The 18,448-nt window shown below is 40.5% G+C and overlaps 1 protein-coding gene across 4 annotated transcripts in view; it reads right to left on the reverse strand.

Annotated features, from left to right (window-relative positions):
- The window catches only part of CHD1L (chromodomain helicase DNA binding protein 1 like), a 78,174-nt gene that overhangs the window by 31,688 nt on the left and 28,038 nt on the right, over positions 1 to 18,448 (reverse strand). For all 4 annotated transcript variants that reach the window (XM_053914789.2, XM_053914791.2, XM_053914787.2 and 1 more), the window contains exons 7-12: positions 17,554 to 17,716; positions 16,079 to 16,234; positions 15,273 to 15,365; positions 13,395 to 13,491; positions 11,426 to 11,499; positions 9,128 to 9,238 (exon numbers count right to left, since the gene is read on the reverse strand). In XM_053914789.2, coding sequence (XP_053770764.1) covers positions 9,128 to 9,238; positions 11,426 to 11,499; positions 13,395 to 13,491; positions 15,273 to 15,365; positions 16,079 to 16,234; positions 17,554 to 17,716 — 694 coding nt within the window. The remainder of the gene's footprint in view (positions 1 to 9,127; positions 9,239 to 11,425; positions 11,500 to 13,394; positions 13,492 to 15,272; positions 15,366 to 16,078; positions 16,235 to 17,553; positions 17,717 to 18,448) is intronic.

The following is an 18,448-nucleotide window of genomic DNA, read 5'->3' on the forward strand; positions in this document are numbered from 1 at the left end:
CAACCTGGGTTTTTTGTTGTTGTTGTTGTTGTTGTTGTTTTTTTTTTTACAGTGCTTTCCAAATTGCTGACTCTAACCTTGGCTTCATCTAGCCTGCTTTTCATTTCTTCTAGTGTACTCCTCATTTTAAGTATTGTACCCTTAATTTTCAACCGGTTCTTATTCACGGCTTCGATGTCATTTTTTATGCTGATGTAGTTCTCTTTAAGTTCTTTGAGCATCCTTATAACCATTACTTTGAACTGTGTCTGATAATTTGCTTGCCTCAATTTCACTTAGCTCATTTTATGGGAATCCCTCCTTTTCTTTCATTTGGAGATTGTTTCTTTGACTCCTCATTTTAGCTGTCTCCTTTTCTTTGTTTTATGTATTAGATAAATCTGCTCTGAATCCCTGTCTTCTGTAGTTGCCTTATGTGGTAGGAGTCCCGTGGTATCCACTGGTGCAGCCTTATTGATCTCTTGATCTAGACATTCTAGGAATGCTCTTTGTGTGGGTTATGTCGACCTCCTGTTATATTTGGGCTCTGATTGGTGTTGGCCCACTCATTGGTTGTATCTCCCCTCTGGCTGGCTGGCTGTGAGGTTCTACCCCTACCACGTCTTATATGCTGTTGTGCAGGTGCTGACAGAATGAAGCAAAACGACATAAAAAACATAAGCCAAACAAGCAACCACATCTCAACTACAACAGCAATATCAACAACAAAAGAGCAAAGAACAATAAAAGTGGGGAAGAGAAATGGAATAGAAAGAGGGAAGAAAAAAACTAAACAGAATTAGAGAAGACCAAGGGAAAGAAAGTGATTATGAGAGGAGAAAAGGGATGAGAACTAACACAACTAATAAACTGAAAGAGGAAAATGGGACAAAGGGACAGAGAAAGAGAAATAGTAACAAAAAATAAGATAAGGAAGGCAGAAGGGAAAAATAGGTTAACCAAAGGTAAGGGTAAAATAAGTATATGGGAAAAAAATAGAGCACCAAAAATAGAAGAAAAAGAAAAAGTATAACAAGCCTATGAAAAAGGAAAAAATAATTAAAATAATTTAAAAGAACTCAGTGTGATTTGCCTCAGCAGAGTTCAGTGCTTGCCTGCTGGGCTCTCCCTTTGGATATGGCTCTGATGTGTCTGCGGCTGGTGTAAGCCAGTACCAGGTGCTGTCCAAGTCTAGACCTCAGCAGCCTGTTCAAAGCTACAAGTGACCCACAGTTTGTGACTGATTATTCTGGCTTAGCTGTGCCCAGGATGGGCCAAACTGCTCAGGAGAGCTGCATTGTATCACCACTGGGTCCAGGTGTGTGACAGCAAACCACCCAAGTCATCACCAAACCCGCCTCTGTCTATCTCTGTCTGCTGTCCTGCTGTCAGCCCCAGACTAGCTATAGACCCAACTGTTTCTGAGAGGGTTTCTGGTGGGATTTGGGGGAAGGGACTACTGGATCTCCTGTGGCAGGTGCCTTTCAGACATCAGGGAAGATGGTGAGTGTGATCTGCACCACTGAACTAGTAGTCTGAGTCTGTCCAAGATTATTTCCCTGTACTTAGCAGGGCGGAGCCCCCAGGAGACTAATGGGTAAGGCCTCCAGAGTCCAGGTTTTGGGTCTTCTGGAAACAAGGAGAGTGTTTCTGTGTCTCTCCCATGAGGGGGAAGTACTAGTTTGTATCCTGGGAGAGTGTATGGTATGGCTGCACCCTACAGCTAGTCTCTGACACCCTGAGTGTGCAGATATTGCTGTCTCCTCAGCAGGTGTTAAGATGCAGGATAAGAGAAAAGAAAGAACAAAAGAAAACCCACACAAAACAAAAAACTGAACAAACCAAATAAAAGGGAAAAAAAGATGCAGGATTCTAGAGGGAGGGAGGAGCAATATCCCACAAGGTATGGTAATTGCTTTCCCCTTGGGAGGGGCTTGTTCTTCTCAAGAAAGATGGTTGCTATACAATCCAGGTACACCCTAGCACTGAAAGTCCTACAGCTTGCTTGCCCACATCTCTCCTCAGGCCCTCCCTCTCTAGATTCTCCTAGCACAACTGCAGTCCATGCTTCCTTCCCTTTGCTGGGGCCCAGGTGACTGGTTGTAGACACAAAATCTGTGTTTTGGCCCCTTTAAGAGTTAAAGGAAAAAAAATAATGGCCTTGTCTCCAGCACGTTTTGTCTTTCTCCAGCAGAGAAAAACCCTGAAGCCTTTCACGGCTAGATGCTGAGTGGTCAGCTGATCTTTGCACTGTCACACTCCGGGCCTGGTGGCCTCACTTGTGGATCTGGTTTCCCTCCTCTAAAGGAGAAGCTCCCACAACCTTGCTACCACCTCAGACTGCCACCCATGTGAATGGAGCTGGGCTCTTAAATTGAGCCCGCCCTTCCTACTGGTCTTGAGGTGGTTAAGTCTTTTGTAGATGATCTTCGGTTTATTTCGTGTGACTGCCCCCTCTTTAGTTTTACTTCCAGGCTGGTGCTGGAGGAGGTATGCAATCTACCCTCCCACTCTACCATCTTGCACGCTCTATAGTCTAAATCTTTTTAAATTTACAGTTTACATTCAACACTGTTCTGTATTAGTTTCAGATGTATAGCACAGTGCTTAGACGATCTTGTACTTTACAGAGTGGCCCCCCTAATGTTTCAAGTACCCAACTGGCACCATAAATACTTATTACAATATTATCGATTCTATCCCCTATGCTGTAATCTACATATGAGTGACTGGTATTAACCGATTTGTACTTAATCTGTTAACCTTTTTCACCCAAACTCCCAAGCCCCCTACCCTCTTACAACTGTCATTCTGTCCTTTGTATCTGAGTTCTTTTCTATTTCGTCTGTTTGTCAATTTTGTTCATTAGATTACATATAGAAGTGAAATCATATGGTATTTGTCTTTCTCTGACTTATTTCACTTAGCATAACACCCTCCAGATCCATGCACCCTGTCGCAAATATAAGATTTCAACCTTTTTTAGGCTGAATACTATTCCACTGTATAAATGTACCACAGCTTTTCATCCTACTCAACTATCAGTGGGTACTTAGATTGCTTCCAAATATTGGTTACTATAAATAATGCTGCAATGAACATAGGGGCGCATGTATATATGTATATATATTTGGGGTCTTTTTGAGAATTTCAGCTTTTTTCAGTTTTATCCCCACAGTGGATCAGTGGATCATAAGGCAGTTCTATTATTAATTTTTTGAGGTAACTCCATAGTGCTTTTCACAGTAGCTGCACCAACCACATTCCCAAGAGTGCATGAAGGTTCCCTTTTCTCTACATCTTCAACAACACTTGTTGATTTTTTGATGACAGCCAATTCGAGAGGTGTGAGGTGGTATCTCATTGTGAATTTTATTTGCATTTCTCTGATTAGTGATGTTGAGCAACTTTTCATATGCCTACTGGCCATCTGTACATCATACTTGGAAAAGTGTCTATTCAGGCCTTCTGCCCACTTTCAATTGGGTTAATTGGGTTGTCTGGTGTTAATTCTCTGAGTTCTTTATAAATTCTGGACATGAACCCCTATCAGACATATTATTAGAGATGGTATCATGGGAAAATATCTCCTCCCATTCCATAGATGGTCTTGTTTTCTTGATGGTTTCCTTTGCCCTGAAAAAAAATTTTGGTTTGGTGTAGTATCGTCTATTTTTTTCTCGATTATCCCTTGCATGAGTAGATACATCAGATAAAATATTGCTATGAGCAATTTCCGAGATTTTACTGCCAATATTTTCTTCAAGGAATTGTATGGTTTCAAATCTTACATTGAAGTCTTTAACCCATTTGACTTTATTCTTGTATGTGGCATAAGAAGGGGGTCTAGTTTAATTTTTTTGCATTTATGTTTAATTTTCCCAGCACCAAATCTTGAATAGATTATCTTCACCCCACTGCATGTTCTTGCCTCCTCTGTCAAATATTAATGGGCCATGTAGGCATGGGTTGATTTCTAGGCTCTCTATTCTGTTCCACTGATTTATATCTTTTATGCCACTCTCATGCTGTTGTGATTACTAAGGCCTTGTAATGTAGTTTGACATCAGGTAATATGATACTTCCGATGTTGTTCTTTCTCAAGATTTCTATGGCTATTCAGGGTTTTTTGTGGTTCCACAAAATTTTGGGGTTACTTAATTCATTTGATAAAGTACCTTACTGGTATATTGATAAGATTCACACTGAATCTATAAATTGCTTTGGGTAGTATGAACATTTTAATGATGTCAATTCTTCCTTTCCATGAACATGGCTTATTTGTACCTTGTTCAATTTCTTTCTTCAGTATGTTATAATTTTCTAAGTACAGATCTTTTACCTCCTTGGTTAAATTTACTCCTAGGCACTTTATTTTTTGATGCAATTATAAATGGGATTGTTTTCTTAGTGTCCCTTTCTGACAATTCATTATTGGTGTATAAGGTGAACCAATTTCTGAATATTAACTTTGTATCCTGCTACTTTACTGATTTATCAGTTCTAGTAGATGTTGGTGAAATATTTAGGTTTCTCTATACACAATATAATTTCAACCACAAATAATGAGTTTCACTTCTCGCTTTCCATTTTGGATGCCTTTATTTCTTCTTGTCTGATTGCTGTGGGTAGGACTTCTAGTACTATGCTGAATAAAAGCAGTGAAAATGGACCTCCCTGTCACCCTGACCTGAAGGAAATGTTTCATTTATTCCCCCAAGGAATATGATGTTGGTTGTGGGTTTGCCATACATGGCCTTCATTATGTTGAAGTATGTTCCCTCTATTCCCACATTGCTTAAAGTTTTTATCATAAATGGGTGCTGAACTTTGTAAAATGCTTTCTCTGCATGTATTGATATGATCATATGATTTTTATCCTTCATTTTGTTTATGGGGTATAGCACGTAAACTGATTTACAGATATTATACAAACCTTGCATCCCCAGAATCAATCCCACTTGATCATGGCATATGATCTTTCCAATGTTCTGCTGAATCCAATTTGTTAGTATTTTGTTGAGAATTTCTGCATCTATGTCCATCAGGGATAAGGGCCTATAATAATTTTTCGTTGTTATGTCTTTATCTGGTTTTGGAATTAGGACAATGCTAGCCTTGTACAATGAGCTTGGGGGTCTTCCTTCCTACTAAAATTTTGGAATAGTTTCAGAAGGACAAGTGTTAGGTCTTGAAATGTATGGCAAAATTTACCTGTGAAGCTATCCAGTCCAGGACTTTTGTTTTTTTTTGAAAGTGAGTTTGTTTTTTCCACAGCTTTGATTTCATTAGCTGTAATCAGTCTGTTCAGGTTTTCTGTTTCTTCTTGATTCACTTTTGGAACACTGAATATTTCTAGTAATTTATGTATGTATTTCACTTTGGCCAAATGTTGGCATATAGTTAGTTGTTCATATTTTCTTATAATCCTTTGTATTTCTGTGATGTCAGTTGTTATTTCTCCACTTTCATTTCTGATTTTATTTATTTGGGTTTTCTCATTCTGTTTCTTGATGAGTTGGTTAAAGGTTTATGAATCTTGCTTATCTTCTCAAAGAACCAACTCTTGGTTTCATTGATATTTGAAATTGTTTGGGGGGGGGGCTATCTGTTATTTCTGTTCTGATCGTTATTATTTCATTCCTTCTATTCACTTTGGACTTTGTTGTTCTTTTTCTAGCTCATTTAGGTGTAAGGTTAGATTGTTTATTTGAGATTTTTCTTACTTCTTGAAGTAAGGTGAGTATTGGAATAAATTTTCTTCTTAGGACTGCTTTTGTTGTGTTTCATGGAATTTTGGGTATTGTGTTTTCTTTCATTTGTCTCACATTAACTTCTGATTTCTTCCTTGATCCCACTGTTAATTCATTCATTGCTTAGTAAGATGTTAATCAGCCTCCATATGTATGTATGTTTGCTCAGTTTTTTCCTGTATTTAATTTCTACTTTCATAACATTGTGGTCTGAGAAACTACTTCATAGGATATCAATCTTCTGAAATTTACAGAGACTTTTTTTTTTTATGTCCAAACATGTTGTCCATGACAGAAAATGTTCCATGTGCACTGGAACAGAATGTATATTCTGCTGCTTTGGGATGAAATGCTCCAAAAATATCAATTAAATTCATCTTGTCTAACGTCATTTATGCCCACTGTTCCCTTGTTAATTTTTTTCTTCTAGATGATCTATCCACTGATGTCAGTGGAGTGTTAAAATCCCCTACTATAATTGTATTACTGTCATTTATTTCTCTCACTGAGTTCATCCGTTGTTCCCCAAAGTTCTCTGAGCATCTTTACACGTGTTTTACACTCTGCATCTGGTAGCGTGGCTGCCCCATTTCTTTCAGTTCTTTTTCTGGGTATTTCTCTTCTTCTTTCATTTGAGTCATGTTTCTTTATCACCCATTTCATCTGCCTTTTTGTTTTGTCTCTGTGTTATTAGGTAGATCTGCTATGTCTCACAATCTGATATGGTGGTCTTATGTAGTAGATGCCTTGTGGTGCTCAGTGGGGCAATCTTCCTGATCACCTGAGCTGGGTGTTCCAGGATTATCTGTTGTATGGGTTCTGTGAGGGCTCCTATTTTAGTTGAGTCTTGAACTAATTGCTGTTGACCTGTCCATGAGTGGGGCTGACCCTCAGGCTGGCTGACTACGAGGACTGACCCTAACCACAGTAATGAGTCACTGTGCGGATGCTTCCTACCACCCAATAGCAGAGTTGGCCCCAGCAGGGTCTCTGGTGCCTGCCAGGATCTCCCTTGGGGTGTGCCACTTGTGTGGCTAGTTGGGTCATGCTCTTGTGTGGTCCAAAGCCCACCTGTTGTGTTGGTTCTGGGTACTCTTGGGAGGGACTCCAGTGCAAATCAATGTCAGACACTACCTGTAACTGGCCTCGGGCTACCTGTCTGGAGCTACCAAGCTACTCTCAGTTTGTGGCTGCCGGTGGTGGGCCTGGGTACATGTGTGAGGGACCAAGCTGTGTAGCAAGGTTTGCCTCCACCAGCTCTGAGGTTGGGGGCAGGTCAATAAAATGCCCAAGGCACCCAGAGTACTGCCTCCACCTGTTGGCTGCTCTGCTGACCTGAGGGCTGCTTGGACTTCCTCCAAATCCTTCTGAACAAAAGTCTGTAGAGTGGGCCCAGGATTGCTGCAACCCACAGTCTCTTCCCCAAGATGCCAGTTCAGCAAGGTGAAGAAACCAGGGATCAACAGGACCAGTCTAAGAGATCTCCAATTTGGGGACAGCTCTGGTCAGTCACTGGAGGGTAGGAGGTGGAGAGCACAGTGGGAGTGGCACTTACTCCAGATCCACACAACTCAGTCTCTGCCCAAGTCTTTGACCAGAGCTCCCCAACAAAGAGAACACACAGATCCAGGCTGGGTGCATCCCGCAGACGTTTCTGCAGGGTGTGAGCTCAGTAGGACAGGGCCACCAGTGGTTAGGAGGCCAGGGCGAGCGGGTCTCCAATTGGGAAACAGTGCCAGTGATGTGTGTGCGGGGGAACAGCCCCCACTCCAAAATCACAAAACTCAGTGTCTGTCCAAGTCTCCAACAGAGGTTCCCAAGAAAAAAGAGCACCACAGGTCCAGACTGGGTGCAGCAGACTTTTCTGCAGAACATGAGCTCAGCAGTACAGGGTCACCAGGAGTTGGATGGATGGAGCTAGTAGCATATGTGTTGGGGGGAATGGCCCCCGCTCTAGAGCCATACAACTCAGCGTCTCTCTAAATCTCCAACAAGAGCTCCTCAAGAAAAAAAGCACACCAAATGTCCTGGCTGGATGCAGACAGCAGACATTTCTGCAGGATGTAAGCTTGGTGGGGCAGTTAACACTGGGAGTTGGGAGGACAGAGTTAGCAAGTCTCCTCTTGGGGGAGCAGCACCAGTGGCACATAGCAGGTAGAGAAATGGCTCCACTTGAGAGCTACACAATTCAGTGACTGCCCAAGTCTCTCACAACTCCTGGGTTTGCCTGAATCTCATTAATTGTTCCCCAAGACAAAGCACACTGTGCCCAAGCTGCAGCAGACTTTCCTGCAGGGCATGAGCTCCGTAGGGTGGGGCCACTGGGAGCCAGGGGGACGGGGTTAGTATACTCTACAGGCTGGTGCCATATGGATAGAAGAACTCAATGCAGGGAAGATGGCATAGAGACACAGCACAGGGACTTGGTGGCTGACTCTCCAGGTCTCTCCTTAGGGTCACACAACTCAGTTCTCTGTAAGACTCCAATTTGATCTGAATCACCTTCCCTTTCCTCTGAGCACTGGATAAGTGGCTGAGAATGAGATTTTGAGTGCTGGTTCCTTAAGAGAGTACTTGAGTTTCTATCAGACTCCCATCTCTCCCTAGAATACAGAATCCTTACTGATTTTCACGGCCAGATGTTATGTGGGCTCCTCTTCCTGGCTTTGGTGCTCTACACTGGGAATACCAGCAATTGCCACACATGGGTTTAGGGCCAGCCCTTCCTGCATCTCCGTCCTTCCTACCAGTCTCTATGTGGCCTCTTTTGTAAATTCTTGGTTACAAGACTTTGGTTCAGCTAGCCTTTAGGTGGTTATTCAGGTTAGTTGAGCTGTAATTTAGTTGTAAATCTGGTTTAGCACTGAGAAGAGGCAAGTGTAGCTTCTACCTACTCCACAGACATCTTAGATCCCCATGATCCCAATTTTTTAAAAAACCTAGATTTTTATTAACCTTTTACACTATTTCAGAGCTACTTATGGAGAAGGGGGATAAGTAGTGGACAGGATGTTACCTCATTTTGCAAATTCATGGCTGAGGAGAGCTACCTCTACTGAATTGTGAATAAAACCTTCCACAGAATTATTGAAATTTGGGACAACCCCAGGTCAATGGTTAAAGCAGATAAGAATTATTCCTCAACAACCTCAGACTTCAGCCTTACTTCTTTGGTGAGATGAGGGCTTAGATAGGCTGAATATAAAGGAAACACCATGCCAGATCCAGTACCTTTATAAATTTTTGGCAACTACCTAAATCTCCCTTTTTTATACTTTTCAGTTAGTGGCCTCAACTTTTAGAGAAATAAGGAAAAATGAACCCCAAGTATCGGGATGATAAAGACCTGTATCACCCCTTATTTGTCTGCTTTTGTCAATGCCTATGTGGCTTACCTGCCCTGGTACTCAGAAGAAATATAAAAATGGGCTGCTGCCCAAAGTTCTTAATGGCCAGATATCTCTCTTCTCCTCTCACAGAACCATCCACACGCTCGTAGCTGTAACCTTCACACACGGGAAAAAAACAAATATTAACCCTTTTCAAATACTCTGTATAGAATAAAACACTGTCAGATCAAAACCAAATGCTAATTCTTGTCCCTTTCCACTTACAAGCATGCCCCTACTTTAACCAAATCCCATGGACAAAATATAAATCTAAGGGTCATTTTATTGTTTTACCAAAGAACTTACCATAATATACTCTCCTCTGGGTTTTTTAAACACATGTAGTTGATATACTTGTCATCCCTGGACTTAATATTCAATTCTGACTATCTCAAGCAACCCTGAAGCACACTATGAACATGCTGTGGGGCAGTTTCCAATTTTGCTAAGACACAATTCTTAGTTACATAAGCAGTAAGACAAACACTTGGAAGATGGTAAGTAAGCCTGCTTGATGGCCCAGGAGCTGCCTCTCAATAACACTTCAGGCTCCCCCACAGATCCACACTGGGAAGGGGAATTATATGCTCCAGTCATGTTTGTAAATCTGGAGATTCCTCAATGTGCCAACGGCACATTTCCTGCACGTGTCCACTGAACTAGGTGTCCACTGGCAGGGGGGCATCAAGTGGCTCTGAAAGACTGACTATGACTTCATTTATTTTTAAAATCATTTTTAATTTTTCAATTACACTTGATATAAAATATTGTATTAGTTTCAGGTTTGTTTATAGGTACTAGGTAGAGCTGCTATGTCACCCAGTGATTAGACATTATATAATTTTGGCCACTTAGCAAAAGGTATGGGGTATTCTGTGGCCAGATGCATTCTGAGGCCAGATGCTAGTTGTTTTAGAGATTTTAGAAAAGTCCAAAGCGCGAGGCAAGAGAGGAGATTTGTATGGAAATGGAAACAGCTTGGGTGGGTCCACAAGAAGGGTGGAGCGAACATTGTGCGCCAGGTTGACAAGAGACTCAAATATGGCACCTGCCTGCCAGCTCTGTGGAGATGGGTCTCAGAAAAGGAACAATGGCCTCTGCCAGCACTTTTATCTGGCATAAAGCTGCCCCCCCACCTCTTGCCCTAATGCCAAAACAATTCAATTCCTCCCCATATATCCATGCTTTCTTTTAAGCTGCTGCCCCAGTGCTGGACCTCAGAGAGAGTGAATCTGAGTAAGTATGTGCACAGGCCCTTTAAGAGGAACTGGCTGGGATTCCAGAAGCCTCCAATCCTTGCTGATTTTTATAGCCAGTAGTTATAAGGACTTCTCTTTCTGACTCTGGAACCCTGGGTTGGGTGGCGTGGTGTGGAGCTGGTACTCCAGATGGGTTGGGTGGCGTGGTGTGGAGCTGGTACCCCAAGTTCCTCAGGGTGAACCTCTGCAGCCGAGATAGCCCTCTTGCTCTTAAATTACTACACGTGGGTGTGGGACCAGCCCATCTGGGTCTCTACCCTCCTACCTATCTCGATGTGGCTTCTTCTTTAAATTCCTACTTGTAGGACTTCCATTCAGGAAGATTTAAAGCAGTTCTGAATAATGGTTATTTGTAGTTTAGTTATAATTTTGATGCAGTTGTGGAAGTATTCAAGTACTTCATTTACCTACACTGCCATCCTGACCAGTCCCAAGTTCATTTCTTAAATAGGAAGGTCTGGGGCAGCTACTTCTTCACAACTGATCTCAAAATCAACCAATATTACAGCCTCTTCTCATCATCTCATACAAATTTTATTATACATTAAATAGAGTCTCTGGTAAAAACTTACATTCCTTATTGTCTTTGTCTATATAGAATAAAAATTCCCTTTACCTTTTTCTTGGTTGATAAGTGGGATCTGTATAATTTCAGTATTTATCTTTTCTACCGATCCTGAACAGTTACTCAGCTGTTGAGATACATGTTGCAGAACACTGACAGCGACTGTAACTGAAACTGTTTATCATACATTTTCAAAAATTCTCAGCGTTTCTGCAACACACACGTTCTCCAGCACCCGTATTTTTAAATCACATCACCAATGGGGATATGTGTTTATTTCTGCCCACATGTCTCCACCCTGCTGTCAATCCTTGTGTCACATACTCCTCTCCTTACTTTCCATCTTTCTTTTGTTCTCAGTACTTTTCTTTTACTACTTTCCTCTGTAATATCCCCAAACCCTAGATTACTCTTCATGGACCTATCTGAACTGTTAAGTCTAAAAAAGGCTTGAGTAACGTAGCAGCCAAGAAACGTCACCTCTATAATCCAGGTAGTCTTGGAGAATGTCCAACATTTGGGTCATTTGGGAGAAAAGTAAAACTCGATGGCCCCTAGCAAGAAAAAGAAAAGTTTCAGGTGAAACTTACCAAAGAATGCAAGTTTATAAATCAATGAAATACTAAACTAGAAATATAAATGTCATAATCATTCACAGGCACTTTTTCAGAAATGCTAAATGCCTTATGTAAGGACACAGGTCCAAATGTAACTGTATCCTGCAGAGCAACAGTTCTCAAACCAGAGAGGGGATATTCCCAGAGGCATATGTCAATGCGCCAAGGAGTGTACAAAGCCCTAGGAGAACCAAGGTGCCTCTTTTTATAATATCAATTTACAAAATGGAAAGAAAAATACACTTTTAACAGCAAATAAAGATGTGGAAAGAGTAAAATGCTAAATTTGTGCAAAAACAAACAAAAAATTCTAAAAACTGAAAACACTAAAGAGCTTGTTGTCAGCCATCTACAGCTATTCTCTACTTGGAAGCATAAAGTCATTGTCCTCTTCTATACAGCTGAGATTGTTGAAAAGTCTGTGCAACATTACTTTAGAAAAACAAGGGGCAGGTTATAACCCACATGATACATGAGAAAACTTACATATAGGGAGAAGAAAGGAGAGGAGGAGACAAAATGGATTAAGTCAACAATGAAGTCAAGCCTAGAGCCCCATGTTATCACATTATTTTAAGTTTGCATAAAGAAGTATGGCACTGTCAAATAAATACTCTCATTAGGAAACCTAATTTAATCTGAGCTTGCAATGGGTGTAAGAGGAAGAATTATGAAGAATTCCTTCAAGACTCTAGTCCAAAATAGGAAAAGGCATTAAATTTAAAAGTTGAGGACCTCAATTCTAATCCCATCTCTGCCAACTGCTGGCTGTATGACCTGAGACAAGTCACACAACCTCTCTGGGCCTATTTCAACACCTGTGAAATAAAATGACTAGAGAGAAGACATTTATGGGTCCTTTTACAACTCTAATACACTCATAATAGATACATCAAAGCCAAAAAATATAGTAAGACATGCAATTGTTTGACTAGCACATTCCTAATGTTGGGTACTTTTACCAAATTTGAGGTATTAGGTTGGTTGAGGCCCACTTGGGGCAGTAGTTCCTAGGGTTAACTTTGAAATTCTTTGGAAGCTGGGACTTCTCTGGGGACTAGAAGGATCAGATACAGGCTGGAGACCAGGATACTGAACACTTAGCTGAACCATTAGAAATTCTAGACATGACTTGGTCTTCCAATGCCCAACTCATGTCTCTGAGATCAAGTCTCCCAAGTTCTAATTTAAAACCAAAACATCGCCCCAACCAGTGTGGCTAAGTTGGTTGGGTGTTGTTCTACAAAGTGGAAGCTGCCAGTTTGATTACTGGCACATGCCTGGGTTGTGGATTCGGTCTCGGGTCAGGGTGCATATGAGACAATCAATTGATATTCCTCTCCCTCTCTTTCTTCCTCCCTTTCCCGCTCTCTTAAATAAATAAAATCTTTTAAAAAATCACACGTTAACAAAAGTTAATATTTACTAAGCCCTTACTATGTACCAATTCAATACAAGATACCAGAAACTAACTAAAAAAGAAATGCTTGGTGTTATCTCTGTCCCTGTGGAACTGAACAACCTGGCTGGAGTGATATAGTTAATATACTGCCAACTGATTAGCTAGCAGATTAAGGCAGTGCATGGTCAAGTGCTGGATTAGGATCCTAAGAGCTGTAATAATTCAGGAAAGGAAAGGATGATTATGGAGGAAAGGAGATGGGGTGGGATGCGAAGGAATGGGGTGGAAGGTGTAGTTGTTCAGGTAGAACCTGAATCAGGGTCTTGAAAAAAGGAAAACTGGAAATAGTCTCAAGAAATCACTGAGCTGCTGATTATACTGGTTTTAACAGTCACCAGCTCAGAGCAGAAAATGTGAGCCTACTACCTACCTGGAATACAGGTATGCCAGCAGCTTATCCAGCAGATGAAGTTTCCCACTGGCCTCAATCAGGTGTTCTCCAATTTCAAAAGGCTCTGGTTCCACACCTGGGAAAGAAAGAACCCACTCTCAATAGTGTGTTCTCAGTCAGGCCAGACTTGGTGAATGGAGAGGCCCATGGCCCAGCTCCCTCTAACTGATAATGGGCCCAAGTCTCATCTCTCTTTGAGGCAATTTATAATTGTTTGCATGAAAACCTTAGTGCTGCTTATCATCAATCACAGAGCCTAGTACACCTATATGCCTAATAAATGTTTATCCAAGGAACAAACCGACTCTAGGAAACTGAGGCACAGGAGACCAAAGACACCCAAAATTGGAATATTGAGTCTTTCACTCTAGAAAACAAATCAAGAAATAGGCTTAGCGTATAAACTAGTCATTCTCAAGGTGGAGGATGTCAGTCAGATTATCCTGGAAGGCTTCTTTCAAAATGTACATGTTCCCAACATACCCCTCCCTGGAAAGAAAAAAGTCCCAATATGCACCTAATTAAGATGCTGTGACATTTTAAAACAATTTTTAGTACTACTTGGCAAAGATGCCCTTAAAATGACTGCAGCAAGCCTTCTGCATTGGTCCTATCCATACTAGAGCTCCACCACCACAGTAGTCCTCAAACTGTCCCAAAGGCTCCCAGCATGAATAAAAAAAAACCAACAAGTTTGACTGACAGTGACCAGAGGGGTGGGGGAAAGGGGATAATGGGTTCCAAGCAAAGGAACACAAATAGAAGACTCATGGGTACGGACAATGGGGGGATTGACTGTGGGAGAGGGAGGCAGGTAGGGGGAGCAACAGGAAAAAAAGGTGGGACAACTGTAAGTGAACAACAGTAAATTAAAAAGAAACAAAACAGTTTGAATGAAAATGAAAACATTACATAGCGAAATGTATAGAATATAGCTACAGCAGCACTTAGAGGGAATGTACAGACATCTATAAAAGGAAAGGGAAGCAGCGAAGTAGGCTGAAAAGGAGCAGACATAACATAGGCAAAGGAGAGAAAGTGCCGTCCCAAAAACCAAGTGCAGAACAAGAAAGAAGAGATCAACTATGTCAAAGGTTTTGAGACATTAATTAAAATGTAAACTGACAGCCTGGCTGGTGCAGCTCAGTGGATTGAGTGTGGGCCTGAGATCCAAAGGGTTGAGGTTCGATTCCCAGTCAGGGCACATGCCTGGACTGCAGGCCAGGTTCCCAGCAAGGGATGCGTGAGAGGCAACCACACATTGATGTTCCTCTCCCTCTCTTTCTCCTTCCCTTCCCCTCTCTCTGAAAATAAATAAATAAAATATTTTTTTAAAATGCCCACTTTGTTTATAAAAACACAAAGTAAACTGACCACCATTGATTGGGCAACATGGAGAACATTGGTAAACTAAGAACAGTAGTGATAAAAGGCTGAGTGGGTTCAAGACAAAGGGATATCTTATTACATAAAAATGATTAGATAAATCCAGATTATAAGACATCCCCTAAAATAAACGGCCTTAATTCTTCAAAACTGTCAATTTCATGAAAGGCAAAAAGGGCTAAACAAGCTAAGAGATGTTTCTAAATTACAGGAAAATAAAGAGACATGACAAATGCAAGCAGGGTTTATGAATGGATCTTGAATTGAAAAAAAAAAAGTAAAACAGTCTTAGGGATATTATAAGGGACAACTGAAAAAATCTGAATTATGATCATTATATTAGATAACATCAACATTAATAAAATGGCGAAAAATGGACAACAAATTCAAGCAATTCTTTTGAAAAAATTTATTATGTTGGCCACAGAAATATTAACAAAAAGTAATGCAAGGAAAGGGAAACTGCCTTACCATCAAATAAATATGGGTGATCCACACACTTTCGAAGTTGGGACAAGACATTCTGAAGTTTAACTTTCTTTGCCATCTCATTTTCAAAAGCACCTGAAATGTAAAAAATATATATATAAATAAGAACGAGGCAGAGAGATGGACTACTGAACAAAAAAACAAACCCTCTAAGTTTCCATAAATAAACTTACTCATTTTAATATACCTTTCAAACCTATATTAGCCTCCCGAATTTCACTGAATTACAGGAAGAATTAACAGCATGTCCATATGAAGTTTCCTTAACCACCACTTGGTTTTAAGAAGGACCCTAGCCATAAATTAAACTCAGGAGTACTTTGTTACTCTTCTGTAGATTCTAAATTTCCTTCTTTAATCACTGCTCTGGAGGCAAGGGACAGAAAAATACAAACTGAGAGACTGTTCCACTCCTATTTCTCCTTTTCACTCCCAATTCTTCCCAGTAAATTTGATTCAACAAAAACATTTAAAAAATTAAGTATCTAACAGGATGGGAAAATGAAAGGCAAGACTAAAACACCTAGAAGTGTCTGCTTAACCACAGGCAATAACAAAAATGGAGCTGGGGGGAGAAGGAGGAAATTTCACAACTGCAGTAACAAATAAAGTGTGAATTATATTAGAGACAGTCAGCCAGTTTCACTGCAGCTGACCTGAATATATGCAGAATACAGAATTCCATCCCATAGTCTTCCTATGCAAAGCAACTGTGATTATAAAATATTTCCCTGCATGAAGACCACATCCTTATTTAGTTTCCAAACAGACAAGTGCCCTCTGAGTACCTAGATCTTTCATCAAAATGGCCTTGTAGTATTTTTTCTGCAGGGCTGACATGCCATGGTATATCACTACTTCTGTCTTCTTGGGAAGCTCCGTAGCTACATCAGCTTTCACTCGCCTCAGCAGAAATGGCTGCAAAAGTTTATGTAGTTCGCTTGCTGTGTAAGGAAAAAAAACACAAGAAGTGTGAAATGGAAGTAAGACAAACTATTAGAGAACATACAGCAATTTATTTTTATTTCTCATTTTTATGCCAATTCTGCATTCTAGGCCAATATGGTAATTTTTCAGTGTTTCTTCCTTCACTGGGTTCTTTCCAATCCTTCTGAAATCATTATTAGCTCTTAACAAGAACTAGGAACACTCAAAGAACTTCATTTTTATTAATAATTTCATTGACCAGCATAGCATCTTAGAAAAACAATGTAGGGCAAGTAAGTAATCTTGTCCCCATTTCTACAGCTAAGTGAGGCTCACAAAAATTAAGCATCTTATCCAAAGTCACATGGCTAGATGCTACTGTTGCTAGCATTCAAACTTAGTTCTTCTAACTTAAACTCCCTTGTTCATCCCCCAAGTGTGGTAAACTCCAAAAACTAGCCAAAATTGGAGTTACACTGTATGCACAGTTGCCAGATACATCAAATAAAAATACAAGAGCCCAGATAAATCTGAATTTCAGATAAACAACAAATAATTTTAATACAAGTATGTCCCATATTATTATTTGACTAGGTATCATATATTTTATCTGGCAACCCTAAGCACGTGGACAATTAGAGCAGGTTCCCCAGGGAATCTTCAGCCTGAGGTGTCGGGATTTTTGTGTGAGAAGGCTTCCCAACTCATATTCAGTGAGTACATTCAAACTCACTAAGCAGAATGCCTACCATTTGTCTTGAATAAACAGCCTAGGATAATACTATGGGGATGTAGAAATAATTCTATGAAGCAGAGGTGCAAAGATACGAGAGAAACAAGGCTACAACTACCAGGTGTATGAATGAGGAAAGCTTCCCTCCTTCACTCCCACCACCCATCCATCCCAGACTTTTGGTTCTGGTGCCGTGTTAAAAGCACCAGTGCTATGGAATACTGAACAGTAGTTTGGGGCTATAACCCCCAAATACTTTTCTGCCTCAGAAAGTAACACAGAAACTTAACGAAGTTCTTATAGAAATTATATGTTGGAAAAAGATAAAATCTGAAAATCAGCAGATACCTTCTGCTTCTTCCAAAAATGACCCAAAGAAGCCCATTTTAGACTCATATAACAAATAGGGAGTCATGATAGCAGACAACTGGGAATAATGTGAGTAACCTACCATCATCTAATTTTTGTGTGGCTCTTTAACTTTTTGGAAGGTATCCTCTGGATATTGATTTTTTCTTTTCTATCTATAACCATTGTCTATTTTGTACTAGGCAGTTTCTTGGCCCAGGCCTCTTGGGAACAATTTGTCAGAAGGGCACTTGCCTGACTCAGACTCTTTCTCAATATCCTGGTAACGCTGAACAAAATCTTCTACCTGCTCCTTGGAAAAGACATCAGGCTCCACAAAACTGAGGAGGGAGTAGAGCTCTTGGAGGCTGTTCTGGATGGGAGTTCCGGTCAGCAGAAGATTGAAAACTACTGAGAACTCAAATACATTAAAAAAAATAAAGTTAAAAATCTGTAACACTGGAAAGCAGGACTGAGTTTCCTATCACAACCTTCACCCACACAAAGAGAGGCATGACTTAATGGAATGGCCACAGGGACATGAAATCAAAAGGCTCAGGTTCAAGTTGTATACTGTTTGATGTAGGAAATAACACCTCTTCAGTTTCAACTGTAAGAAGGAGATAATAATCCTGCAAGGGAGATACTGTTAGAAGGATGTAAGTAAAATGATTTTGTAAACTCTGAACTATTACAGGAGTATTCAATATGGTCATTATTATTTAATCTATGTGGGGATTCAAGCTATCTTCTCACCTACGTGGGGAAGTCTACTGAGGCATCAGAAGTATATACCATATACTCATGCAGTTTGAGAAGCCCAAAGTTATAGCAGCAGGCCCCACCACTACCAACACAAGCAAGAAGATCTATTCTAATTTTACAGTTCATCACATGTAATACATCAAGACTACATTATCCAGCAAGTCTCTCAATTAAAATGGAAGGGGAAATAAGGAGTTTCCCAGACAAAAGAAAGCTGAAAGAATACATCTCCACCAAACCAGCACTGCAAGATATGCTAAAGGGGCTGCTTTAAGAAAAGGAAGAAAAAGAGTGACAGAGAGAGGAACACAGGTACAAAGGGAGTAAAATGGCAATGAATAAGAACCCATCAATAATAACCTTAAATGTAAATGGATTAAATGCT

Source organism: Desmodus rotundus, chromosome 12 (assembly GCF_022682495.2).
Source record: "Desmodus rotundus isolate HL8 chromosome 12, HLdesRot8A.1, whole genome shotgun sequence".
Classification (NCBI taxonomy): Eukaryota; Metazoa; Chordata; class Mammalia; order Chiroptera; family Phyllostomidae; genus Desmodus; species Desmodus rotundus.